At 38.3% G+C, this 27,439-nt stretch overlaps 2 protein-coding genes across 5 annotated transcripts; one reads left to right on the forward strand and one right to left on the reverse strand.

Annotated features, from left to right (window-relative positions):
* Positions 1-2,535: 2,535 nt before the first annotated feature.
* pabpc1l (poly(A) binding protein, cytoplasmic 1-like) lies at positions 2,536-12,225 on the forward strand. Of its 4 annotated transcripts, none has more exons than XM_022670673.2 (17): positions 2,536-2,672; positions 4,838-5,040; positions 5,980-6,173; positions 6,376-6,491; positions 6,744-6,824; positions 7,635-7,774; positions 7,883-7,977; positions 8,067-8,204; positions 8,297-8,392; positions 8,507-8,773; positions 8,897-8,978; positions 9,167-9,283; positions 9,555-9,691; positions 10,159-10,267; positions 10,355-10,485; positions 10,605-10,705; positions 11,958-12,225. In XM_022670673.2, the coding sequence occupies exons 2-16, from the start codon at positions 4,848-4,850 to the stop codon at positions 10,665-10,667; spliced, it is 1,959 nt and encodes a 652-aa protein (XP_022526394.2). In that variant the 5' UTR covers positions 2,536-2,672; positions 4,838-4,847; the 3' UTR covers positions 10,668-10,705; positions 11,958-12,225. The 4 variants fall into 4 exon arrangements, with proteins under 4 accessions (XP_022526394.2, XP_015459183.3, XP_022526395.2 ...); XM_022670674.2 differs by having other exon boundaries at positions 2,557-2,664; XM_022670675.2 differs by lacking the exon at positions 2,536-2,672 and adding an exon at positions 4,362-4,490.
* A 485-nt stretch (positions 12,226-12,710) lies between these two features.
* fmodb (fibromodulin b) lies at positions 12,711-23,339 on the reverse strand. Its single transcript, XM_007241280.4, has 3 exons — positions 22,935-23,339; positions 16,811-17,758; positions 12,711-14,400 (listed from the first exon to the last, which is right to left on the reverse strand). Coding segments are annotated over exons 1-3 (1,101 nt in total). The 5' UTR covers positions 22,936-23,339; the 3' UTR covers positions 12,711-14,248.
* Positions 23,340-27,439: the final 4,100 nt, after the last annotated feature.

The following is a 27,439-nucleotide window of genomic DNA, read 5'->3' on the forward strand; positions in this document are numbered from 1 at the left end:
CCCTTATAATGCTACAATAACCTGAGAGTGGTAACTGCATTAGCACCACATTAGCATATCTTAGCAAAAAATAGAAAAGCGTACAACAGAAAATTATAACTTACAGAAATTATAACTTACCTTTTAGTCACTTTGACAGACCAAAGTCACTCACTGACTTTGCCTTTAAGCTTGATCGTTGCTCTGTGGTAAAGGCACGTGCAGGGAGGGGGGAGGGGGAGGGGGGGGTGGATTCGTCGGTCACATGATCCACATTGAAATGCCCTCACTGCCCTGTCGCGCCCACACAAATACACACAAATTAAATATCACATGCAAAAAAAAAAATATGTAACTTTTATAACCTTGCTGGCTTACACAAAGTGTATAGTCAAGCACAAATACATTTATAATTTAATATTTTTATTTATTTATTATCAGCACTACCAATAATAAAGGTGAGATTATGAATCAGCACCATGGAGCACATTCGTAGCTATCCAAAATATTAAATAAAAATATTTTTATAAATAAAAATGTATAGCTATACAGTATATGTCTTGAAAAATATGAGATGTTACTATGTGTGTGTTTTATGTGCATCAGAGTTTATCAATGATATTGCAGGTGTTTCAAATTTTTGCTCCATGTGCACCCTTTTGACTTTGAGCACCTGCCCCTTCAAAGGTCTCTGCACAACTCTGCTGTGGTACCTTGATTTTTCTCCACTTTTGGTTTAGAAAATCTTTCAGAGCTGTTACTACATTTCACAAAGTGTTGCTCCTATCCACTAAGCTAGCTAATCTACCTAGCTCTCACAGACAAAAACAATAAAAAATATTCAGATACCCTTCATATGAACTTGTTATGACACAAACTTTCAGATTGTAAAATATTGTATGGTAAATTTGGGCTGACCCAGAGTAACCTAGCATAGGATTTGTGTGGGCATGCTCACATATGTGTGCGTGCTGCCCACATATAACCCACAATGCCTACAGTGTGTAAATGGTGCAGGCTGAATTTGGGCTGACCCAGTGGCCCTGCATGAGATTTGTGTGCACATGCCAAAGTGCAGGTTGCCGACATATAACCCATACCGGCCCTTCAGGGTATGAAATGGTGCAGGCTGAATTTGGGCTGACCACACTGGCTCTGCATGGGAATTGTGTGGGCATGCTAACTGTGCTTTGCCCACATATATCCTACACTGGCCCTTCAGGATGTAAAATGGTGCAGGCTGAATTTGGGCTGACCCACACTGGCTCTGCATGGGATTTGTGTAGGCATGCTAAAGTGTTTTGCCCACATATATCCTACACTGGCCCTTCAGGGTGTGAAATGGTGCAGTGCACTGGCTCTGCATGGGATTTGTGTGGGCATGCGGTTTGCTCACATATATCCCACACTGGCCCTTCAGGGTGTGAAATGGTGTAGGCTGAATGTGGGCTGACCCACACTGGCTCTGCATGGGATTTGTGTGGGCATGCCAGAGTGCGGGTTGCCCACATATAACCCACACTGGCCCTTCAGGATGTGAAATGGTGCAGGCTGAATGTGGGCTGACCCACAGTGGGCCTGCCTGGGATTTGTGTGGGCGCATCAAAGTGTTGGCTGTCCAAATAATTCCCACACTGGGCCTACAGGGGCATTAATGCACTGGACCAGTTCAGGCTAGCCCACAGCGGACTTTTATAGGATTTGAGTGGGCCAGCCAATGAACAGGCTGCCCACAGAAAACCCATGTTGGGTCTGTTTGGAATTTTAATGGGCTAGCCCCTGCCCACAGTGCCCGAACTTAGCCCACGAAGGGCCGATGTGTAGCTTTTTGCTGGGAAGCTTTTAAAGTTATATTATAGGTCTAACACATAAAAGATTCGTCAGCACAGTTTACTAGCTAATTTGACTAAAGTACAGTTTTGTTGCAAAAATATAGGCTTCTATAGACACACTTAGTAAAAGTATGTTTTATCATGAAAAGCAGTTTTATAAAACAAATGAAAGTATATATTTTTATAAAGTACATCACCAGTACACAATTAGCACGTAAAAGTACTTTTAAAGTACTGAAATACAGATTAAGCAGGTAAAAATGAAAATATAAGGAGAAAAAGTATACTTTATTAGTCTGCATATAGTGGCGTCCATTTCCACTCGACCAAAAAAACATTCGAACACATGTTAAATCGTAATTACGACCTCCAGCCTCATTAGTAGACTTTTCAGAGGAAAAAAGGACTGAAGGCAGCATTAACCTCCTGTTAGAAAATGACTGCTGACTGACTGATTCTCTCCGCTCAGGGTAGTTTTGCCCTCTAGTGGTGTGAGAACGGTACTGCTAAAATTAGTGCCTCGGTAATATTACCAGAGACTGTTTTACAAATGGTGGGGAAATTACAAACATTAGGACATTTATTTACACACGCGACGACTCTTTCATTTCACGATACCGGCTTTAAAAAACACCTACTGAAATTCGTTTGTTCTCATACTGGTCTGGACTAGTTACACTCGCGGAGAGACATTTCCAATTTCGGTAGCCGCGGGTTTAATTGGTCTTACCGCAGCCGCGCATTGATACGGCAGGTGTTTGGAGAGCGCAATCAAACTAAAACATTAACCGCAGAGCCGCAGCGGCAGCTTGCTGAAGAAAAACGCCTTTCAGTGCCACCGACACACAGCGAGGTGTGGAGGTAGGAGCAATAACTTAGACATGAGATACATTTTAAAATGAGCAAACTTTCTTGTCACTCTTGGACGGCTCAAACGAATTAAGCCGCGGACCTAAATCAGTGCGACTACCGTTACCGCGTTCACGAGTTCTCTGATATTGTTAGCGGATTTTTTTAACGGTTAAATACGCAGATTACTCATGTTGATGTTTCTGTGTAACAGATAAATGTTAGCGTTAAATTTGCTCCAACAGCCCGTCGTTAGTACGACCTTTGACTAGAAAGTTAATTTAAGCGTTTTGTTATCTAGCTATGTAGCTCGGTCTTGTATGATGTCTATGGCTGTCTTGGTAGTTAGCTAATGTTCCGTTTGTTAATCTAGCGTAGCTAGTAAACTGGCTAAACTAGTTTTACCCCGTTGCTTTAAAGCTGCTAGCTCGCTAACCAAGTTGGCGTTAGATAAGTTTAGTTAACTGGTCAGTTAGTCTCATAGCTAACGTAGCAACTGCAGATAATTTTTGAGAGGTTTGGTGACGGTAAAAGCGGCTATAAATTGCTTATACTTGTTGGGGACCGAAGCGCAATGGGAGATGGGTAACTTAAATGGCTTAGTCACACAGTTTACTCTCAGTTTAGTCTATGCCTCCAAAATGCGCAAACTTAGATTAACAGTTACATATTTAATCACTAAATATTAGTACTTTCCACATTTAAGCTGTTTCTATCGTTTTTAAAGATGGAGGACATGACCGTAATAATCGTTGACTAATCGACTAATTTAAGAAATAATCATTAGGTTCGTCGACTACCGAAATAATCATTAGTTACATCCCTATTAAGTAATTCTAAAATGTGTAATAATGTTACGTAATAACAAACAAGCTAAAGTAACTAAGTCAACTAGTTAGCTAGGTTAGCTAAATCAACTAGGCTAACCTAACCTTTTCTAAAACCTAGGCTGCAAAAGAGAAGCATATTTAATTTCAGTAGAATTCAGTAGGAGAACCAAAAGCAGTGTTGATATACTAAACGATTTATATCAAATCCGAATTAGTCAAATACGCACAGCTAGTAGTGAAATAGCTAGAATGCAGAATTAAGTAACAGCTAAGTGTCTCAACATTGTTGTTTTATTTACCATGAGAATTAATCTTGTGCTTATTTTGTTTGTGTAAGAAAGATCATTTGGCTTGTTTAATTTTCTTTGTTACATATTGTAACTAGGGGAGCACAAATGGCCCTAAAATAATATCACAATACTTAATGGTATTTTAACGATACGCTTGGCGATATGACAAAACACTGAATTAAAAAACATATTTCAAGATTACACTACTGCATCAAAATGAAAATTCAATTTAAGTATTGTATGCAATATAATATGGCACACCCCTGAGATATTAAAAAATACCAGAATACCAAAACCATTCAGAATGTCATGATGATGATGATAATAATGCACTATAAATAAATACATATATACAGGACTGATGTAAAATGGTTAGATATAATACTGGATCGATATAATCTGTCTATAGTAGATATATAATGGGAAATATAGATACATAATAGCTTAAAACAGCAAAAATGTAGTGCCCTGATGTAATAATTATCACATTTCAGGGTATGATATCGTTCACGATATAAAGAAATGTTGGCGATATTATTGCTTAAGATACGGTATGGCACACCCTAATGGTAACATTGCATCTTTGTAGGTCTGAGTACTTGGCATTTGAGTTGAGGCAATGGACCATGAACATAGATAGTGCGCTGTGCTCCTGGATCCTTGTCGAGACAGTATCAGATTGTAGCTGTTGCAGTGAAATGCTCTAAAGTGTAAGTTTTTTTTTTTCATATTGTGCTGAAGTAGTGGGCAGAGGTTGGTTGGTTGGTTGTTGATATGGTTAAAAGACGTGAGGCCAAGTTTTTTCTGTCTGTTCATTATTTTTTTTATTTTTTATTTTTTTAAATATAAATATTCTCTAGGTCAGTCTAAATACTTAGCAGTTAGGCTCGGACCATAAACATTGAGTTATGCTCTGCTACTGGTTCATTGTCGAGCCAGTATCAGACTCGTTGTTGTTTGTTGGGTGAATAAAATAATACATTTTGGCTGAGCCCTATGCTTAACTCCAGTTGTGACGGGTGGGATTCATCATCATCTTATATTATGTTTCCTATAGAGCTTAAAGGATGAACAGCAGTGGTCCTGCGTACCCGTTGGCCTCCCTCTATGTAGGAGACTTGCACCCTGATGTCACAGAAGCCATGCTCTATCAGAAGTTCTCACCTGCTGGACCCATCATGTCGATTCGTGTTTGCAGAGACATCATCACACGCAGGTCCCTTGGATATGCTTACATTAATTTCCAGCAGCCTGCTGATGGTAAGGTCACACACGTCCTTTAGATGGAGGAATTCTGTAGTTTTTAAAGTGTCAGGCTGTATGGGAGAGTAATGCAGAAGAAGCCTTTTCTGCACACACACCACAAACAGAGTAACTTGAGGGATGCTAAACCGCATTTGGACTAGCCAGCATCGTTTTGAAATAAGGTGCTGTGGACTGATAAAGGTCAAGTGCTTGTAATTTAATATAGCTAAAAAATGTAGCCCCAACTTCCTCCTATAATTTACTCTTTGTACACAGCATGGTAATGTTAGCAGTTGTGTTTAGTGTTGTGTGAACAGCATTACTACTGTTGTGTTTAGAAGGTAAGTTTTATTTAATTTATTTTAAAATGTCGATTATTCTCTCACCTCACCCAGTGTTAATTTCCTTTCTGCTTAATCCACCTGTTCATATGTTGATCTGAAGTTGTTTTACTGTTTGTGGGGAGAGCTGCATTGTGGTAGCAGCCCTTTTTCCTCCATTATGGCTTCTGTGTCCAATACTATTTCTTGCACCAAAACCTTTGCAGATTAAGAGTAAAACTATTCTGAGAAATTCTAATAAAAATGAAAAGGTTTGCTCTAGTTTACAATGCATGCCGATACCCGATTCTTTTTAAATGTCTCGAATTGAGATGATTTTAAAATCAGGTTAGGAACGTTTTTATGAAACCCACTCACCTTAAATTGTGTACTCCTTATGGTGCTTAGATCAAGTTGAGCTCTTTCCGTATTTAATTCTGAATGCTAATGCAAATCCACATGTACAGACAATTTTAATTGTCTGTAATGGCTGTAGTAGTTTCAGTTACTTTAATTACCATAGAGAACACGTACTGATGATTGATTTTGATTTCCACCTAAAAACGAAGTACCAGTTCTTGTACCATCTCTTGTGTTTTAATGTGTTTTAATGTTTCTTTTTTTCATATTAAAGCGGAATGTGCACTGGACACCATGAACTATGAAGTTATAAAGGGCCGTCCAATCCGGATCATGTGGTCACAGCGAGATCCTTGTCTGAGGAAGTCTGGAGTGGGGAACATCTTCATCAAGAACATGGATGAGTCCATTGACAACAAGGCGCTTTATGACACATTCTCTGTCTTTGGAAATATTCTTTCGTGTAAGGTAAGATTTGGATGTATTGAGCAGATTGCAACTTTTAAATTCTTGATTAAGATTTGTTTTGTGGTTATGAAGCAAGTGCTTTAGAAATGGATAGTGAACGTTTTCTAATCAGTGTTAGTCTTTCACTAATTATACTTTTTACTGACATGACTTTAGATTTTTTTTTTATTATTATTTGTTTTTTGCTTTTTTTTATATATAGGTGGTATGTGACGACAATGGCTCTAAAGGTTATGGGTTTGTGCACTTTGAAACTCATGAGGCAGCCAATCGAGCCATTGAAACCATGAACGGCATGCTCCTGAATGATCGCAAAGTGTAAGCATTGCACTTTCATTCAATATGTTTAGGCTAATGATCTTTTAAGATGTGTCCAAGACCAGCTTAATTAAAAAAAATAGTTTTATTTGTGGTTTGTTCTGAAGTTTAGGTTTATTTGGTGCCTGTTGTAAATTAAGAGAACTGTACCTTAGGTTTTTGTTAGCGCCAGATGTGCCAACGCTTGCTTTACAACTGAAAGTGTGAGTGAACTGTTACTTCATAGGAATCTTTTGACCTTTCCTTTCTCAGAAAAGAGGCAGGTAAAGATCTGGAAAGTTGTCCAGGCCAAGTCTGTCAGCTGGGGAGCAAAATTCAGCTGTCCATGCTTAGGTCAGTGCATGTGAGGAAGAATTTGCTGCTAGTCCGGAGGACTAAACTGCAATCAACCCAGTGTTGTTTGAGGTCAAGAGGAGCTTAGGGCTTGCTAGAGAAAGGTGTAAAATTGACCTTGATTGTAATTTAGGCAATGTAGGTCTCCCAGGAGCAACAGTTCCTCATTGATTTGGTCTGATGCTGTTTCAGTGATGAGGTATTATCCTGTTTTCAGCTCAAATATCAGATGGAGCAATAATTTAGCTGATCCTGAAAGTTGGTCAGATTTGGTAAGAAAGTTTATTCGTATTTTGTGAGTTGCTGCAGTGTTACATTACGGGATGCTGCAGTCCCTCTTTTAAATGCTAGATGGCAATACAGACCTCACTAACCACTGCAGAACCACATTAAATATCAAGCCGGGCTTTTTTTAAATACAGTGCCTGATTCAAACTCAAATTTCTAATCTAATTTTTTTAGAATGTGTAAAAATATTCCTACTTGTGGGGAAGACAGATTTTTAACAACTGGACTTTAACAACTCCTGGAGACTCATATATAGCTATTCACACACACAGTGTGGTTTTGTATAGGAATTCATAGGTATCATTTAAAAAAGGCTGATTTTAGCTTATTATGCATTGCATGCAGCATTACAAAAGCTCTGCATGTTAATGTATTACCAAGTGTGCCTGAAAAAAAGTTAATGTGCCATGCAGCTTTGTTCTCAGTTGGTTGTTCCATTTCTAATTGTTCCATCTTTAATAATTATCCATGTGCTTTTATTTCTTTCTCTCTCACCTTATATTTTTGCATCTAAATGTATAGTTTTGTAGGCCATTTTAAATCTCGTAAAGAGCGTGAGGCAGAGTTTGGAGCCAAGGCCATGGAGTTCACCAATGTTTACATCAAAAACTTTGGCGAGGACTTTGACAACGAGAAACTACGAAACATCTTCTCTGAATATGGTAAGCGAAGGTTAACACACTGTTAATGTAGCCAATGTCTGTCATTTTATTGCGTCGTTTAGCCAAGCATGATGTTAAACTATGGCTGCTAATTATTGTGCTTTACAGGGAAAACCCTTAGTGTTCGTGTAATGACTGATGAAAAAGGACGTTCTCGTGGTTTTGGCTTTGTGAACTTTGAAAACCATGAAGATGCTCAGAAGGTAAGCTTGGTGTTGACACTGTTCATGCCATACATGAAAAAGTCTGCACTCCAAGATTTGAATTATTAAACTGCTTGTCCTGGTTATAGGCAGTAGCTGAGATGAATGGGAAAGAGCTGAATGGAAAAATTCTGTATGTGGGTAGGGCTCAGAAGAGACTGGAACGACAGGGGGAACTTAAACGCAAGTTTGAGCAGATCAAACAAGAACGTTTAAATCGCTACCAGGTAAACTCATTCTTTGACTTAAAGGCACTGAAATCTACAGAAAATTATCTTATTTGATTTTATTTTTTTGCTAAGAAAATGTTTGACTGCAGGGAGTTAATCTGTATGTGAAGAATCTGGATGATGGCATTGATGATGATAAACTGAGAAAAGAGTTTGCACCATATGGTACCATAACAAGTGCTAAGGTAAGAAAATTCAGCCATACGATATTAAGATTTCATTCCTTCATTAAAGTTTTAACAATGTAAAATTTTATTTTTATTTATTTAAGATTTTGAAACTTTTTTTTTTTTAACCAGGTAATGACTGAAGGAGGACGGAGTAAAGGCTTTGGCTTTGTGTGCTTCTCCTCTCCTGAGGAGGCCACTAAAGCAGTGACTGAAATGAACGGGCGTATTGTCAGCACTAAGCCTCTGTATGTGGCACTGGCTCAAAGGAAGGAGGAGCGCAAGGCCATCCTCACCAACCAGTACATGCAGAGACTGGCCAGTGTGAGGGCCATCTCCAGCCCTGCCATGCCTGCGTTCCAGCAGAGTGCTGGCTACTACATGCCTTCTATACCACAGGTGGGCAAAGGAGAGAAGCAGGTGTGAGTGATTGTGTGAGAGACTGAGAAGGATGGAGAGTGTTTGTTGCTTGCTATATGGAGGAAAACTGTTTACATAGCTTTCCTATTACAATATCAATAGGCTCAAGGACGTGCCTTCTACAATGCAGTGCCGAACCTGCGACCAGCACCACGCTTTGCAGCCCAAGCTCCCAGACCACAAGGTAGGAAAATGTGGGCAGTTAATGAATTGTTTTTTAATGATCTAAAAATCTTGCTTCTTCTGTCTTTTAATGTACTACATTATTCGGTACCCTTTTAATTGTTTTGCCGCATATAAAGAACACGTCTATCAACTGTTAGAAGTGTAACTGAATGTTTGTTCTGTTTGTTCTCTGTCTGGCTGTGTTAGGGCCATACTCTGCTCAAATGGTAAGGTCGGCCATGCCACGCAGGGCCTCTACCCCAATCAGTACAATGCGCCAGGCCTCTACACAGGCTCCAGGCATCATTAACACTCAAAGAATGGGTAAGAATCTGAGGTTTTTTTTTCTAAGTTATAGTCTAGATTGGTGGTGAAAATACTAGTTGAGTTGACACATTCTTGTTCTGTCCAACACAAGTCTGCCTGTTCAAAAATAAGCACTCATCCCTAATCTTCTTAATGATCTTTATAGTTTGTCTTGTTCTTTTCCAGCTTCATTGATTGCGCTTGCGTTTGCCTATATTGTGTTCTTCGTCTTTCGACTGTTCAGCGATATTTCCATGTCACTTTTCTTAAATACTGTCTCTTTGCCCAGCTCATATTGGCACACAGACAGCAGGCGGCCGGACAGTAGGAGGGGCAGTGATGAGAGGAGTCAATCAGTACAAATACTCAAGCGGAGTCCGAAATATGCAACAGGTCATCAGTGTACCACCTCCTATCGCACAGCAGGTAATGTGCTTAGATTCATGCAAATGTATACAAAGTACCTGTTCTTAATTTGTTTGTTGTTGGCAGAAACAGCAGACAGCCCGAAGAAGAACTGGTTGAAACAGGAAATAAGTAATGTCTAATATAATGAAAAAAATCTTCTTTGGAATAAAGGACCCTGTTTACACCTGGTCACTTTATGGAACTAATATCGGGATTATATTCTGGAAAGATTTTAACAGGCTTTTACACCCATTTCATAGTATATTCTGTCCACATCGTGCCAGTGTGGCTGCAGGTTTTCATTTTACCCAAGGAGAAACCTGTCATCAGTAGTTTTAGGACAGACGAACTGGTTTAAAACAAGTGGAATCAAGTGTTTTGCTGATTGTTTAGAATGAAAGCCTGCAGCCACTCTGGCCCAATGAGCACAGGTTTGATTCCCCCTAGTTACTGGCTTTATTGAAAAAATACTCTTTGTATTGTAGGTAGTGCCACCTCCTGTTATGGAGCCTGCAGTTCATGTTAAAGGTCAAGAGCCCCTCACTCCATCAATGTTGGCAGCTGCGCCACTTTTGGAGCAGAAACAACTACTGGGTACATTCCCCTGACTCACACATTTGCATGTACAAAGCTTAGATGCCTTTTGAGGGAATTCATTCTCTGTTTGTGATTCCTCTACAGGTGAGCGTCTGTATCCGCTGATACAGGCCCTTCACCCTAATCTTGCTGGAAAGATTACTGGTATGCTGCTGGAGATTGACAACTCTGAATTGCTGCATATGCTGGAGTCTCCGGAGTCCCTGGATGCCAAGGTAAGCATGCTGATTATTACAGTGCACTCCTCCTCAAGGGAACTGTAGAGCAAGGCTCTTGTAAAATGCATGCCTAGTAAATAATGCATGTCTGATAAATCTTTAAATGTTTTTGTTAGGTTGATGAGGCAGTGGCAGTTCTTCAAGCTCATCAAGCCAAAGAAATGTCACCTAAAAAATGAAGACCCTTCAGATGGGTGAAACAGCACACGAGAGCACGGTTTGTGAACTTTTGGATACTTCTTGTTGCTACATTTTATTAGCAGAGAGTGTCTTCTAGATAGAAAGGACCTGGATGGTGGGCTACAGTAGTAAAGTTACCTGTCTGCACAGGGTGGTGTGATAAATTCTTAGCCTTTTCCATACCTTCAGTTAAGTTATAAAATAGTTTCCCCACAAGCATCTATAGCCAAATGTCAAAGTTCCTTCAATAAAACAGTTGAACAAGCCTTCTTTTTAGTAGTATATTTTTTTATACTAGCTAGTGTTGCAGTCTAATTTCTCCAGCAGTGGGCATAAAACTGCATTTAGTGTGAGTCATATATAAAGAACCAACGTCTGTAAAACATTGAGTGGAGTGGTGAGAAAAATGAATGAATTTTGCATTTGAAGGGTTCAAATGTGCCTGTTTTAAAATGCATGATAACCACCATAAAACACATGACCACCACACATGGCCATCTGCTACAACATAAACCTCTCATCTTGCACATGTATTAATAGCAATGGTTTGAAATCCACAGTTCAGCAGGTTGCTGTTTGGGTTGTTACCTATGACATGAACTGCATTTTGCTTTTTATTTGTTAGTTTGTCTGTGTGAGAGTGAGTGGACAAGTGTGTTTTTTGTGCAGTTACAGTTTAAAAATGTACTAAATCATAGGTCAAACTGGGCTCTTGTATTTAAGTCACAAACACCTTATTAACAAGATGATTAAATTAATCAGGTGCACTAAATTCACTTGTACCCCAGGATAGGCTTGTGGCAGACTGGCGGCACATGTATTTTTACTGAACCTTCACGGTGCAGGTTTGGTGCTCAGTCACAAAGAGAATAGACTGTAGGCACCACCTGTGTCAGTTGGAAAGCTTTTTTTTTTTTCCTCCACCTTTCTCCTGTTGTGCCATACTTGTAATTGAGCCGTGAGGTCCAAGCTTTAAATTCTTACTTGCTACTTAGACTTTTAAAATCAGATGGCCAAATTGTGCCCTGTACCTGAATGACACTGCACTGCTGCCATTCATCAAAACGGTTAGCTAAGCAGATTATTGGATAAATGTACTAAGACAATTCTGAAGGTTGAACATTTACACCCATAATTTGAAGTCTTGAACGCCACCCTTTGGAAACTTATTGCAGCCTTGAATAAGTATGTTGTTGAATACCGCAAAAAAAACAGTAGCAACTTGGAACTGTACATGGGCTTGTTTAATGTGCTCCTGTAATTTGTACCATTTTTATTTCTAATTGCAGGCATGAGCACTTAAGTTCTACTGGGTTTGCCAAAGGAGAGAAGGAGTTGAAGAAAGAAAATAAGAAACTGGGGGAATAAAAGGAAAGTTGTTGTAATCAGCCTAGTCACAGGTGACAGATGTGAATACTGCTGTTCAGTGTTATGTTTGTTCTGCTTTTGTTTATAAAAATAGAAAAAGGAAAAAAAAAAGTAAGGAAAATGCTAAAAAAAAAAAAGAAGAAAAAAAATCCTCTGTTGTGCATTAAAGACATTTTGGGCTTAAACGCAGCCAAGTTGCAGTCTTGTTATATTGACTCTTTAATTGTGCTAAATAAGAGTAGAAATTATTATGCAGCTGCTCCTAGACAATTCCTGGAACTACAGGGTGATGCTAGGTGTGGACGAGACTCATTTTCCAAAAGTAAATCCAGATGGAGTTGGCAAATAAATGAGTGACTCCTAATAGTTCTGATATTTCAAATCAGTCCACGAATTCTGCAACTACTACAGTGATTAGTGTACAGAAAAAAGAAATGTTAGCTGCAAAATGTTTTAAAATAGACATTGAATTGCTGTAGATAGGATAATTTCCAGCTACTGGTAATCCAATCTACTTTTTACCTTTTGCAATTTAAGTCAGACTTAAATAAAGCATTTGTGAGTTGCATTTAAAAGCACATAAAGCTGCCTTGCTTTAATGCCAGCAATCTCCCAAACATCTTCCAATCTCTGTACATCTCCCCCCCCCCCCACTCCAAAAAAAAAGGCCTTAGTGATTTTAAAGTTGGTCAATTATTTATTAAATTGAACAACAAACATTACATACACAAACTGCATAGAAACAAAAGTTAAAGAATTAGAACTGATACAAAAGCTAGCTTAAGTTTATGTAGCCCCAATGTTTACCTTATTGCACCTTGTAATGTCATTAACATGTAAACAAAGTCATTCAAAGTGGTTTGTTGTAAAAATTATACAGAAAATTTGTCATAGCTATGATGGGAATAAAGTCCACCATTCAAATTTGGAAGTAGTCTTATGAGCAGTTGAAGCTCATATATCTCAGATTCAAACAGTAAAAAGAAAAGTATAGACCAGTGAATACATTACATTTAAGACTGTAGCTATTTTGAATAAATTGGTAGTTTAAAATTATAGATTTTTTAAAATATTTTTTTGTGACTACTGTATAATGTTACAGAGCTAGATTTGTTTCTCATGTCTGTCAAAGGGGTTAGCTAAATGTTAAGTTACTTAATGTTAAGTGTTTAAAATCAACAACTTTTACTCTTGTTTAAGTAAATTTTTCAAGAAGAATAAAAAAAATGATTTAGATATACTTTTTCACTAACTTTACCTTTACTAATTTTATAGCTTTAGTAGAACACACATTACATGTACATATTCACACCATTCATCTTCATGCATAGTATTCTATTTTGCCATGTCCTCTGGTGCTTTAACATACACTTCTGTACAGTGTGGCATGCACATATTTTGAAAATATATTTGGTGTGGTCAGCACAGTTGAAAATTGATCATGTCAACTAGATGACATTGTGCTGCGTTTAAATGCTTGTTCTAGAGGCTATATGGGGATTTTATTTCTCCCTGATTTACATAGTAAATGTATAGTGTTAACCAATACATCTTGCAAGTGGCAGTAGGAGTGTTTATAAAAAAAAACAATATTCTCAAAAGCACAGTACTAAGTTTTATTTATTTACACAAAGATTGGCAGCTGTGAAAGTGGTTGACTTTGTTGTTTTAAACTACTAATAGCTATAACTATAGCACTTTTCCTTAATTTGATCAAAAATATATCGCAATAAACCATCTTTCTTACAGGATTGCAGTACATCAAAGTGTAACCCCTGTATTGTGATGCATCACATTGCCAGGTTCTACCAATACACAGCCCTAGGATAATATGTAAAAATACATTTTAAAGCCAGAACCTAGCATACCCAAAATCCCAGTAAACATTAGCTTTATTGTCCTACCGTAGTAGATACTAGTAGTACAGTAGTTATTTATTGATTTATTTAAGGATTTCTTTTACTGCAGGTTTGTTGCAAGTTTTTTTTAAGCATTTATGTTTCCATTTCCTCATTCAAACTTTTGGAGAAGGTGGTTCTTTCTGCACATTAGTTTATTGAGGTTTAAAGCTTGTAAACTTATTGCTCTTTTTTGATGCTGTAACATAACTGCCCGATTAAAAAGCCTGTAAGTTATTGGGTCAATGCCTCTGGTCTGTACATTTACAAATACCCGATATTTGCTGCTGTTGGCATGAAATCATGTTCTTTGGCTACAGGTTGATGTTTGTGGCCATGCGCAGGCAGAGTAAAGCCTCAGGTGGCACGTCATGGGCCCTGATCTCATTGGCTTCCAGTCGTAGAACACGCAGGTTCGAGTAGTTGGCCATGTCCACCACCCTACAGAAACTGCTGATCGAAAACTCTGTTAGAAAAACAAAACAAAAAAAAAAGTTTTAGATGCAAGTAATAGTGTGAGCATATTAGAATTAATAGTAGATTTATTATGTTATATAGCTTTTTATCATGAGTTAACCTCAGGGGAGAACTTGGAAATTGCCACACCTGTATAAGTTGTGAGGTGTTATGTTGTGAGTAAGGTTAAACACATTTGTCGGTGTGCTTTTTACAAGGTGACCTGAAGAATTAGAGTTGAAGCGAGGTCTGGTGGTGGGTGCCAGATGGATGGGACATGTATTTTCTGAAATTGTGCATGTTTTTGACATTAACAGTGTTGTGTGTAATAAGAATGCATGATGGCACTGCAATTTGGGTCGTAGTAATTCTATGAATAGTATAGTATATAGTGATAAGGTTAACAGAGAACTAGCTAACATACTAACTTTAACGGTGAGCTATCTAACATTAGCAGTGGGCTAGCCAACGTTAGAGGCGAGCTAGCTAACATACATAAGTGGAGAGCTAGCTAACATTTGTAGTGAGCTAGCTAAATTTAGCATTGCTCCAGCTAACATACTAACTTTATCAGCAAGTTAGCTATGTTACCAGGGAGAGAACTAAGGTTAACGGAAAGCTAGCCAACATTAGCGGCGAGCTAGCTAATATTAGCGGTGAGCTAGCTAATATTAGCAGCGTGCTAGCTAACATACTAACGTTAGCAGCGAGTTAGGAAACATTACCGGGGTGAAAACTAAGGTTAGCAGAGGGCTAGCTTACATTAGCGGTGAGCTAGCTAATATTAGCAGCGAACTAGCTAACATACTAACTTGAGCAGCGAGTTAGCTCACATTACTGGGATGAGAACTAAGGTAAACGGAAAGCTAGCTAACATCAGCAGTGAGCTAGCTTACATACTAATGTTAGCGGTGAGCTAGCTAACAGAAGTTCAAAGTAAGCCTTGACTAAGAATATTATATGTGTAGGAAGCTACAAAAGAGCTCATTCATCTTTACATATGTTACGTTGGCTCTGTTCTACATCACAATGGAACAAGATTTTAAATAATAACAAATGGTAAACACTAAATTTAGATTTAGAAACACAAATTATTGTCTACCAAAGAATTTATGACTATATTTTTGGGTCTTAAATTGTATTTATTGAGGTCTTAAAAAGATCTTAAAAAGGCATTAAATTTGTCTTTTGAAATAGTGCAAGAACCCTGACATTTTAGTGCAGGAGTATCCCACAGGTCAGTCCAATGTTCTTTAGCTTCCAAGAGGCATGGGACAAAGTAGTAGTTTCTGTCTAATCTCATTTGGCATGTTTGTGATTACATTTTGTTTATGTCTGTAAGTCAATCTGTAAGTCAGAGAGTGATCAGAATGCTGTGAAAGTGCTTGTCTGTTTTTTAGGGTTCTACCTATTAAAGGCTAGGCTTCTCAACACTTTTAAACTAATGGTCAACTAAAAAAAGAAAGAGTAAATGAATAAAGACTGGTTCTATATATAATTAAGTCCAGAAATTAAATTTTGTTTATTTATTCATTTTTGCCTCCGCACACCACATTAGAGAATTTAAAATGAATAAACTTTTAGCTTTAACAGAAAATATGTTTAATAGTCATATTTACAAATACTCTCCATTTCCACAGGTTTATATAAATCTTGTCTGTTTTGGCCTCTTGTTTCCCTAAAATGCTGAGTTTGGTAACTGAAAAACTGGTGAGCACAGCAAGACCCAATAGGCCTTAGAGATGTTGGGAAAACCACTAAGGGTCCCACATTTTAAGATGTCGATGACTGGACCGAATTTGCATCCACGTATTAAAATACTTTTAATATTTTATTTGTGTTTTGTCCAGTTTCTTTTGGGCCAGTGAAAAGAAAGGGATTAAATGGCTGTTATTTTTAAACAAAAGGGTATTTAGTTAAAAACCTTTCAACCACATCTTATCTTCTTAATTTGAATCCATAGATTTAATGTATTAAGGAAACAAATACCACTTTTTCACCCGACTAGAATCTACATAAAAAAATCAAGTAAAATAATCATTTGATTGTGTAAAGATTATTTAGTGTAATAGTTTACCTTTATATACGAGGGAAAAAATTTGTTCATTACAAGGCATTACAAGACGTTTTTTGATTGTCTAAACAATACTTTCTGTTGATCCATTCAAGGCGGTGTTTAGTCCTGAAAGAAAACAGTTTAGGTGACAATAGGAAATTTACAACCAATTAGCTCCAATTTTCTGTGTCCTAAACGAACTGTCTTAAATAACTGTACTTGGTTTGATACCTGCCTTAGGCTGGAAACTTTTTTTTTTTTTTTTTTTTGGCAGTTTGCTACAAGTTTACTCAACACAAGACCAAGCAAGCAGGTGATTTGTAGTGACAGCACATTTGTGTTTTTTTTTTTTTTTTTGCTGTACCTTTAATGTGGTTAGCCTGGAGGTAGAGGTTCATGAGGTTGGTGTTGATGGTGGGGATCTTCTCCAGCTTGTTGTAAGACAGGTCCAGCTCCATCAGGTTAGTCACGTTGAAGGCATTGGGTGGGATTCCTTTGTCTGTAATCTCGTTGTGTGAGAGTCGCACAAAGCGCAGCTCGGGTCTGTTGCGCAGGAAATCCGCGGGGATGGCAGAGATTCGGTTGTACTCAAGGTACAGTTGGTTCAGCTTTGGTGGCAAACGATCTGGGATCTTGGTCAACAGGTTCCCACGCAGGTCCAGATAGGTCAGAGACTGCAACGATTCCAAAGCACCATTAGTGTCTTTGATGGCATTTGACTGGAGACGTAACGCAGTCAAGTTGACCATCCCACGCAAGGTGTCTGCTGGTATGGATGAAATGTCGTTGTGGTTGATGCGCAGGTCTCGAAGGGACCGTGGAAGACCTTGTGGGATGCGATCCAGCTTGTTGTGGTACAGAAATAGGCGTTCCAGTTTAGGCAGTTTGGAGAAGACCTTGTTGCTGATCTTGTCAGATTTGAGCTGATTCATGTGGAGGATGATCCAGACGAGTCCGGTGGCATTGTCAAAGACTCCGTCAGTGATGCCAGTGATTTGATTGTTCTGCAGGTATACATACTTCATGCGGGAGGGCACAAAGGGAACGTGGCGGAGGTTGCGACTGTGGCAGTACATAGCATAGGGGTAAGCTGAGGGGCAGTCGCATTCCAGTGGGCAGTCCAATACCTCGGCAGATTCATCTTCATCATCTTCGTAATTGGAAGCGTAGTAGTTGCCAGGATATCGGCCGTAAACACGATTGGAGGCCCGGCTGCGCAGGTAGGAAAGCCAGGTCTGGGTGTCTGGTTGTTGTGTGGCCAAACCCACAGATCCTGCCCACAGCAACAGCACAAGCCAGCCATACATGGTCACTGAGAAGAGTGAGGGAGAGCATGATTATACATAAGATTAAGATGTTGGTTCTCTACTCTAGAACTTGTGCAGAAATTCAGCAAACTTAAATATGACAGAACTTCTGAACATCTGATCTAGTATATGGGTCTAAAAATCTGTGGAGATCAGGGATGCACAACTGCAGGCCTGAAGGCCTGGGGCCTCATGTACTAAAGGTGCGTACGCACAAAAACATTGCGTACGCCATATTTCACGCTCACGGTCTGATGTACTAAATTTGACTTGAACGTGTGAAAGTGCGTTCCCCCACGGAAGTTTTGTTTTGGGCGTACGCCTTTTTTTTGTGCGTATGTATTGTGTTTTTGTCATTTCGCGACACTTAGAGGCGATGCATTGAAATTACAACTATTAAGATATCCTTTATGCACACATTGAAGTAAGCATTATTGGGTAAAATAAAGTAAATTAATCAGACAGTTTCATTGTCTTACAGAAATAATCGTTTAACGTGTTTCCACTTAGCCTAGATCAGGTTTGCGCTGGAGTTGTTGGAGATGCAGCGTTGGCATTACTGGAAAATACTGCTAATGGCCGAATTCATTGAGCGCGCATTTTCCGTGACCATTATGTTTTTTTGGCCCATGATGATGACTGGCTTATAAGCAGTTTTAGATTTCCAAGAGCATAAGAAAACAAGCTGAGTGTGTGACGTGTGTCTTTTTGGTAGGCAACTCATTTAAAGCATTTAAATGAAAGCATTTATCTTAGAATAATAAAACTTAAAACATGGGTAATTATACGCTATGCGTATATAATATTATTATTATTATTGTTATTATTATTATTAATAATAACAATAATAATAACAATAATAATAATAATAATATAACATTATACTCTGCGTAATTGAGGGAGGAGTCGTGGCAAGTGTGATGCTTTCGTGCATTTGCGCTTGATTTCAAGTTGATTGTGATGTACTAAGAGAAAGTACGTGGAATTCTGCCTACGCACGGTTTGATAAATCCGGATTTTTTTGTGCGTACGGAACTTTTCAGATCTGAGCGTACGGAACATTTTAGTAGGAAGTCCACGCAAGTCTTAGTACATGAGGCCCCTGGTCTTCAGCCAAGAAGAAGCCCTTATCAAGCGCACGCACACTGTGGTGTATTTAAGCTGTTTGAAGGGCAGGGGGCCAAAACATAAAAGGGGCACCAAGTACTTAATATGGGGCCCACCAGCATGGAAAAGATATGATGCACCATGCATGATCAAATAGTCTTTATCCTATCTCTTTTGCCCTGATTGGCATTGATAAAGGCACTTATTAAGGGCACACATTATCAAAATTTCTTGTAATCATTTTTTGCAAGAAAGGGGACCTTAGAAGACACTTAGTCATTTGTTGCCATTTGCAGCCGATAGGGCGCTGTCTCATTTTTGCCAATTTAGAGGGCACTACCTCTTCTTTTATTTTTATTTTTTTTTTTATTCATTAATTCATTCATTTTTTGGCCCCCTCTGGTATAGTGACCCACATACATTATAAAAGTCACAATAAGACGACAACTTAAAGCTGAAATGTTGATACTTTGTCTCGTGATCTTAATTTAATGTAAACCAAAATGAATTTAGCCTAAAGCAGAAACAAAAGCCTCAATTGCCAAGTCTCAAAATAAGTAAAGTAAGACTTAAATCAAGCCCAAATCATCAATTTGGGCATAAGGCTGGTGCTTCTTTTGAGTTCACAGTATTTAAATAAGGTGACATTTTTGAGTAACACTCATTAAGATCGTTATTCCTAAAATAAGCAAAATAAACTTATACTTACAATGCTTAGTAAGACAAAATCTTATAAGAGAAAAAAAAGATTTTTGAAATGTGAATTTCACTTGCTTAACTTTTTTGAGACCTTTGTTTAAACCTGAGTCTAAAAATGTTTCTAGAATTTTCATTGCAATTTTGATACGAAGAGTAGTAAATGAAACAGCATATCATCCTAACGAAATCTAAATACTTATTTCTGCATCAAGGAACAACTTAAATATGGAATAACTGTTCCTATGGCACCTTCAGAGACAGTTTCGGATGAATTGTTCCTCATACCAGACCTCTAGGCTTTTTATATACTTTTTAAGTTCTAAACATTTAACCCTCTTTATGACCTCTAAACATGCATGCTAAGCAGTCCAGTGCTGTGTGGTTGCCAGATGTCTTACTATTGTCAATCACAGCAGTGGTTCCTTGCATCTAATATAATAAAGTGGTATATGCACATTTCTGTGGTTTATTTGATTTTATTCGTAAGCTTTGCTAACCAGTGGCATTACGTGCCCGTGCAGCAGCTAGAGTCAATTCCAAAACTCCAAAACTCATCGTATGGTTTTGGATGAGCTAATGATGCAGTAATGCACAGCAGACCATGAAACAATTTTCCAATTGTTTTCCAATTGTCTTGCTGCCAGTTTTCCGATTACTTATGGACCCTTAAATGGGGAGGGGGCTGTGTTTTACAAAGTGCACTGAATTCCATACTTTTTTTTTTAACTGCTTATAGATGAACCAGCTTTTGGGCTGGAGTACAGAAAATAACATTAGTTGCCTAAATATAAATATACAGTGGTACTGGTAATTTGTTTTATGATTTTCCTTTTTAAATCATTGGTTGTTCGGATCAGCAATTTCAGTTAAATATATATTTTTTTCAGAAAAAACAGTTATATATTTGAGAAGTGAATATGCAGATGCATAAATTTGGATATATTTAGCACTAATTACTGGAACACAACATTTGTTTGGTAAGCTCATTGACCCTTGACCTACGTACACAGATGAATCCAATTATGAAAAGGGTTAATGTGGCCAATTGCAGGTTTCCCCCCCTCTTTGTATCTTCTCTAAAGTGTGGCAGTGATTTATTTGTGGTGTGATTTAAAGCAGGCTGTTCATGATCAGAAACCATCAAACCTGACTGACCTGGAGATGTTTTGTAAAGAGGAATGGTCCAAAATACCTTCAACCAGAAGACAGACACTAATTGGAAGCTATGGGAAGAATATAGAGCAGGGGTCGGCAATAGGCGGCCTGCGGGCCAGATGTTTTTTCCTGGTCGTGTCCCAATTCACTAGCCGGGGCAGCGGTAGTGTATTGGACCATGACCCTGATATAATGGGTTCGATCCCGCGTGAGAAACAGTGTGTTTTTTTATCCTCCTAAGAACTAGACTTTTGCTTGATATTTGGGATTAGTAGAACCGAACATAAATGATTTTTGCCAAAAAATAGTGTCCTCATTTGGGGACATTAGTTTACTTTAACCTTTAAAAATTGTCCTTAAGAGAGACCTAATCAGTCCACAGCTTTTTAAAGTTTTCTAAAGATTTCTACAGTAAATCAATAAACTAGTTTTACACATAAAATTCGATGAGAATTTTTATCTGGCCCATGTTTCTGTCTAGACTGGCTGTAGAAACTTTTGACTGAGATTCCTGCAACCTTTTTTTCAATCAATTTATGGTGTAATGTTATCATGCAACCATTTTGTGTCTCATATGAGGCCAAAGGGACATCTTAAAAAAAAAAAAAAAAAAAATCATAGTGCAGAGACGCAGAAATGTAACGTCCCCATATGAGGACACAGGGTCTCAGGAGGTTATTTTTTTTCCCTGCTTTGTGATCAACTGTAATGTAATTGGGTTCAACAACCCTCTGGGCTGGAGAGCTACTAGTGTGTAGCACTCCATTCCATTACACTTTTCCAAAACAGAATTTTGTTTTGGTGGCCCGCCAAATATTGATGTAATTTTTTTCCTTTTGGGGGTGCCCAAATTTATGCATCTGCTAATTTTGTCGCACACTTTCTGTAAATCCTACCAACTTCATTTCACTTCTAAAATATCACTGTGTTCATCTGCTATATGATACATTTCATTGAAATTGCTGATCCGAACAACCAAAGATTTATAAAAGAAAATCTTAAAAAAAAAAGAAAAAATGTGCCCAAAATTTTTCATACCACTGTATAAACAGCATCTTCATATCGTGCCAGCTCAAATTGTAACATCACTTCTCACTTAGTTGACAACAAGGTTATATGCAAAATTTCCTCGTGCCTGGACAGGCAGCCTATCCGACTATCATACTGTTAACTGCTTCCTGCAGAGAACAGCAAGCTTTTTCCTGAGGGCATCTTTGTGACAGAGATGTGAAGATGGATTAATCCTCTTAAGGACTAAACGAGGGGTTGAGGTATCCAGTATGTAGTGTTCCAATTCAAATAGTATTCTCAGAATATCTCAGATATTGACAAGAATTTGTAGTAATTCATTAATTCTGATTTATCTTATTCTTATATTACCTCTTACGTTTTATAAAATATAGTAGTTGGTCTTCTAGAGTTAGATTAAACCTAAACCAAGACTAAATATATATTTTTCATGCTAAAACATCAATAATGTTGCAGCTTAATCCAGATGTTGCCTTTTTTATTGCCAACTGTTAATACTTACATTGAAGTACATAACCAAAGGATGTGGAATTAAACCTTGAAATACTTGTTACTTGGTATAAAATACTTAGAGGCAGTTGTCTAGAGCTATTATAAGACCTAAGATAAGTCTAAATAATTATTTTTAAAATATTTGTTTTCCTGGTGTAGAATAATTAGTACTGTTCTAAAGCCAGATTTAGACTAAGCCTAGTGTAACTGTATTTGTCTCTCCTAAATGTCAGTAACATAGCAGTTTAGTTCAGATATTGGCTCTTAATTCTAACTTTTAATGCCAGCAGTCAAATAAATAACCAAAGCATAGAGTTGTATACAGATTACATACAATTACAGTTCTTGAAATATATTAGATTGGTAACTAGAATGTTTTGCCTCAAATTCAGAGTAAATCGTAAATCTATCCCTTTAACCATACTAAATATCTGTCATGCAATAGACTGCCTACCTTTATTTTTGATAGGTTTGACTTTTTTGACTTTTGTAAATCTGACAGTTGTTCTTTTTATGATGAAAAGACTAATAGAAATGCTCCAAAATGCAGAAAAACCTTGAATAAAATCTTTATAGACTGGTCATTTAGCAGATAAATAAGATTTCTACAGATCGCAGCAACGTTTTACTGTCTTTACTCTTTTGTTTTATCAGTAAATTATTACTAAATTAAAAAAAAGAACAAAAAGTTACACCTACTTCTGCTTGCAGGGTGTGTTTCCTCACTCTTCCTTTCCGTCTCCTTCTCCTTCCAGTGCGCCAAGATCTCAGTGCAGGACAGGTTCTGAGAAAGTGAGGCTAAGAGGTGGAGAATACTGAGGGGTGTGGGTGGGTACAGTGGGGGTAGTTTTGGGGTTTGCTAATATGTAACACTGCACACAACCATACAACTTTACATGCATGGTAGTGTACCGTTTTACACTGTTCTCTATAGATCTATAGATGATCAAATGTGCATGTTCACACATAACACTATAAAACATCCAACAACAATATGCAATATCTGAATATAAAGCACACACCCACACATTTAAACACAAGATAATCACACACTGATACACCTCAGCCTACTACATTTACTCTACCCTCCAACACACACATTGTGGTTTGCTGGTCTCTTCCAAATACATGCTGCATAAAATTGCTGGGTTGTGTGTGTCCTGAAGCCATGTGAATATGAATGCCATGTGTGTCTAAAGGCAACACATCTGCTGTTTAACAACCGTCCTTTCCGCACTGCCAGAACGGAGACCCCGTGCCTTATCATTAACCCTGCGTGTGTGTGTGTGTGTGTGTCTGTGTGTGTGTATTGTAGGTGTTTGTGTGCTCACTTTTTAAATTTTTGGGCAAAACAAACTGGTTGCAAATCAAAGCAGTCATTTATGTATACTTTTCATACCTTCATTTAAGACATTTGTAGGGTTTCAGATTATAAAACCAGTCTTAATTGTTTTACCATGACCATTTTCCACCTTGATTTTCTTTAAAACTATTAAAAGTCTTTTTTAAAAGGCTGCTTTATATTGCAATCCCGGCAGAAAACTTCTTAAAAGTATCATTCCCTCTAAAGAAAAAATCCACTTTTTCTTGTTCTTTATGAAAATACAGTAGGTCTCTCTAAGTTGTATATGCATGCTGCACATGAAACTGTTTCTCAACCTCCATTGTCTGCAGTAGCTAGTAAAAGAAAATCCTCAGAAATACAAGTTGTTCAGAGAGACGTTAGGGTGTTGACATTAACCAGTGACTTCATGGCCTCGCCCACCTCAGCTCAGGACTGCCCACCGACAGCGCTGAACCCGGGCTACAGCATTAGAAGCTATAGCTAAGGAAGAGCTAACAGATATGTTTACTCTATATACAGCATCTGTTTACAGAGCTAGTTAGCGTTAACTATCTTGTGTAAGTAACTGGAGGTTTAAATCGGATCTCCGGTTGATTTTGCATTTTACCAAGACTGTAAATATACACTAGGGAACCATGGTTTGACAAGGCAGCTTAACTTGACAGAATACCGGTCAAAGCGGGCATCGTTCATGTTGGATTTTATGATTTAGAGCTAACTCTGGGGCTTCGACGTTGTGAAACTTCTCAAGTCTGAGGTAAGAGTCAGTAGCCTTAGCTTTGAAAACATTTTGTTCTTTGAATTTTAGAGCTGTAAAATTGGTTGTGGGGGGAAATTATGTAGGCGTTCTCTGCTGCAGTGCTGTTAGCCAATTAGAGGCGATATATTTGCATGTATGAATATTAATGAGCAAGAACCAAAACCTGTCTTTCTTCAAAGACCTCTAATTTAGTGATCTAAAGCAGGGCTAATTAGAAACACCTGAGCACTTTTTTTCTCAAAAAAACGGCTCACATGGCATTCATTCATACTAGGGACCACAACTAGACGTTTTAAAATGAAATGGAATGGAATGAGACCTTTAATGTTTTGGGATTTAGGGCCCTCTCTGGTGAAAATGGGTAACTACACCGAGAATGTGGAAGAATCATTTTAAACTGTGCGGGTGAATCCGATTCCAGGTTATGTTCAGTCATAGAGAGTGCGCTCAGTCAGAAACTTTACTTCAGCTACACACTTTGGTTTTACTGTGATTGAATGAGCTACTGAGCACTGAGTTCCTCCTTCTGAAGTCTCCACTGCTCCACCAGCCGCTCGCATTCTGTAAAACTGAGCTGGATCCTTTTTTAGAGGCTGTACGTGTGACGTAAGTACGTAAAGACGCGTGACGTGGCCAAAAGAGCTCCCGCAAAAAGCAACCGGACAACCCAATTTTTAGATTGAAGGGAGTTTTTAGGCTTGGCAGGGATGGTGGTTCCAGCACACTGCTACCATTAAACACAATATTCTGTTCCTTCTCCGCTCAGAAATGCTTCTGCTTTCAGTTTAGAAACAAAGTAATACGGACTACTGCCACTTTAACTTTAACTTGAGTGGGCAGGTCAAAACTGGTGTAAGTTAAATAAGCAGGTTCACAGACATACCAAGAGTCATGGGATAGCAGTCTGTATATTGATTATGCAGTGTTTCTTTAGGGCAAGGCTTGGGAATGCTCACACCTGTATACACCTGTTTTATGAGGTGTTATCTTGTGAGTAAACACTGGCATAGCTAACAAAGTTTGAACACTTCCAGCATGTCAGTTGGGACTGTAAATCATGTTTTTAAATTATTTGTTAGGTTGCCATTCCATTTTAGATGAGTCCAATACTACCCATATACTCTATTTTACAGCTATGCAAAATTGTAAGCTTTGCAATGTGTGCAGCATGTGGTTTGTCATTGTCTCTTAGAAAAGTGAATGGATGTATCTTAAAAAGAAAACAAGAACGCACCCTGAATTCTGCGTATGTTGCTGTCTAATCTGATGCTGTACTTTTCTCTTTTCTGTATTAATAGAAGTGAAAGAATAGGGAGGAGTTTTATATTTCCTATAGTACATTGTGTTAGTGTATTGAGATAGTATTTGCACAACTTAATACAGACCCTGGGTTGCTGATAACAGTTTGGACAGTTCTTTTCCAAAGTCCAAAGTAATTTTTTTCCACACTTTCCAAACTTTTTAATCATTTTCTCACACATTTCTTGCCAAACTGGAGATCTTCTTTCAAATCTTGGCTCTTCAAAGTCACAGCCTTCGGTGGAAACTGCACTGATACAGAATCATGATTACAATTATCTGTTAATATCACCTGTTTGAAATCAAATCTTTACTAGACCTAAATTGCCCATCCACAATTTTGGAATGTGTTTGGATTGTGTAATACCCAATCCCAATCACGTGACACTTCCAGGATGTAGATCACCAGAGTACTAGACACATGGTTTAGCCCTATATACGGGGCTCATTTCATCTCATTCAGTGCTGAGTAGTGACTGTTTATCCTCTCACAGCGTGTATTTCCATTATCTATGTTACTCTCTCGTTTTAACCTTGATTTGTATTACTGACCTTGAGTTTTTGCTTGCTGTCTGATATTGCCTTGTCATGTTTTGGCCTCTGGACAGTTTATCAACACTGGTATGCTAACTCCTTGTTGCTGCTGTTTACCGGTGTTGACCTTGCTTTGTCTGAACATCCCATTATCTTATACCTTATTTAGTAAAGTATATTTTGATTGCAGATTGCATCTGCGCGTGTCCGATACCATCTCAATCATGACAATGAAACAACTTTGAGCGGACAGAACATTAAATATCTTGGGTACAGACAGTCTGCAATTAAATAAAGGTCAAAGTAAATGTAAAAGACACTGCCCATTTTTAAAGCAATTTTTTTTTCTAATCTGATTTTGGGTTGTGTATTCCATGCAGCTACAGAGTACAGATCTATGCATCTGTTAGCAACACTACACCTTTCCTTATGCAAGACTCCTCAAGCTGCAATCACTTACCTTTGCAACATGATTCAAGTGTATGTCTCTCTAAGAATGAGCATCTGCCAGATGTAGTTAAATCTAATATATACAGGACATACCTATGACCCCGCATCCTGACATTTTATAAAATCAAGCGTGTGTCTATGAGGCCTTTAGGTATGATATACAGTGGTATGTATATATGCACGAAGATGCGGTGTGTTCACAGCCGTGTGTGGTTTCAATTTGGTCCAGATCCAGTTTCAGCATTCAGGGTTTCCTCTGAGCTCCAGAATTAGTTACAGTACTAACAAAGTCTTAATGAGCAGTTGTGGTCCCCCACGTCGCATTACTGCCCTCTTCTTTTACACGCTTCCCGGCCTAATTAGCGCCACTCTCAGACCGTTACTATTGTTTTCAGTTTTGTAGCATCACGTTTCTGCACTCAAAAGCAGCTCAGTTCCATTAAGAATTCCATTTACTCAGGTTGAGCGGAGTCAGTAAACACAGACGCTGTTTCCTCATCATAAAGTGCAACTGCAATTAACACTGACATATCCCTGCTCAAACACCCCCCTGGTCATATACAGCCCTTTAAAAATCAGCCCTAGGCTGTCCTCTCGCTCCTGCTCTCATTCCAGCCAGATGTACAGCAAGGAATGAAAATTGCTGTCTTTAAGCTGTTTTCCTTTTACACTGAAAGGAGGACATAGCGTATGTCTGATTGAACGCAGCCCAGGTCTAATGGATCGCAGACACTGCTCAGGAACTGAACAGTACAGAATCTCCACAAAATCCAGATGCCATCAGTCTCTGCAGGGGACCTACAGGCCATGTAAAGC

The sequence above is a fragment of the Astyanax mexicanus genome, chromosome 12 (genome assembly GCF_023375975.1).
Source record: "Astyanax mexicanus isolate ESR-SI-001 chromosome 12, AstMex3_surface, whole genome shotgun sequence".
Taxonomy (NCBI): domain Eukaryota; kingdom Metazoa; phylum Chordata; class Actinopteri; order Characiformes; family Acestrorhamphidae; genus Astyanax; species Astyanax mexicanus.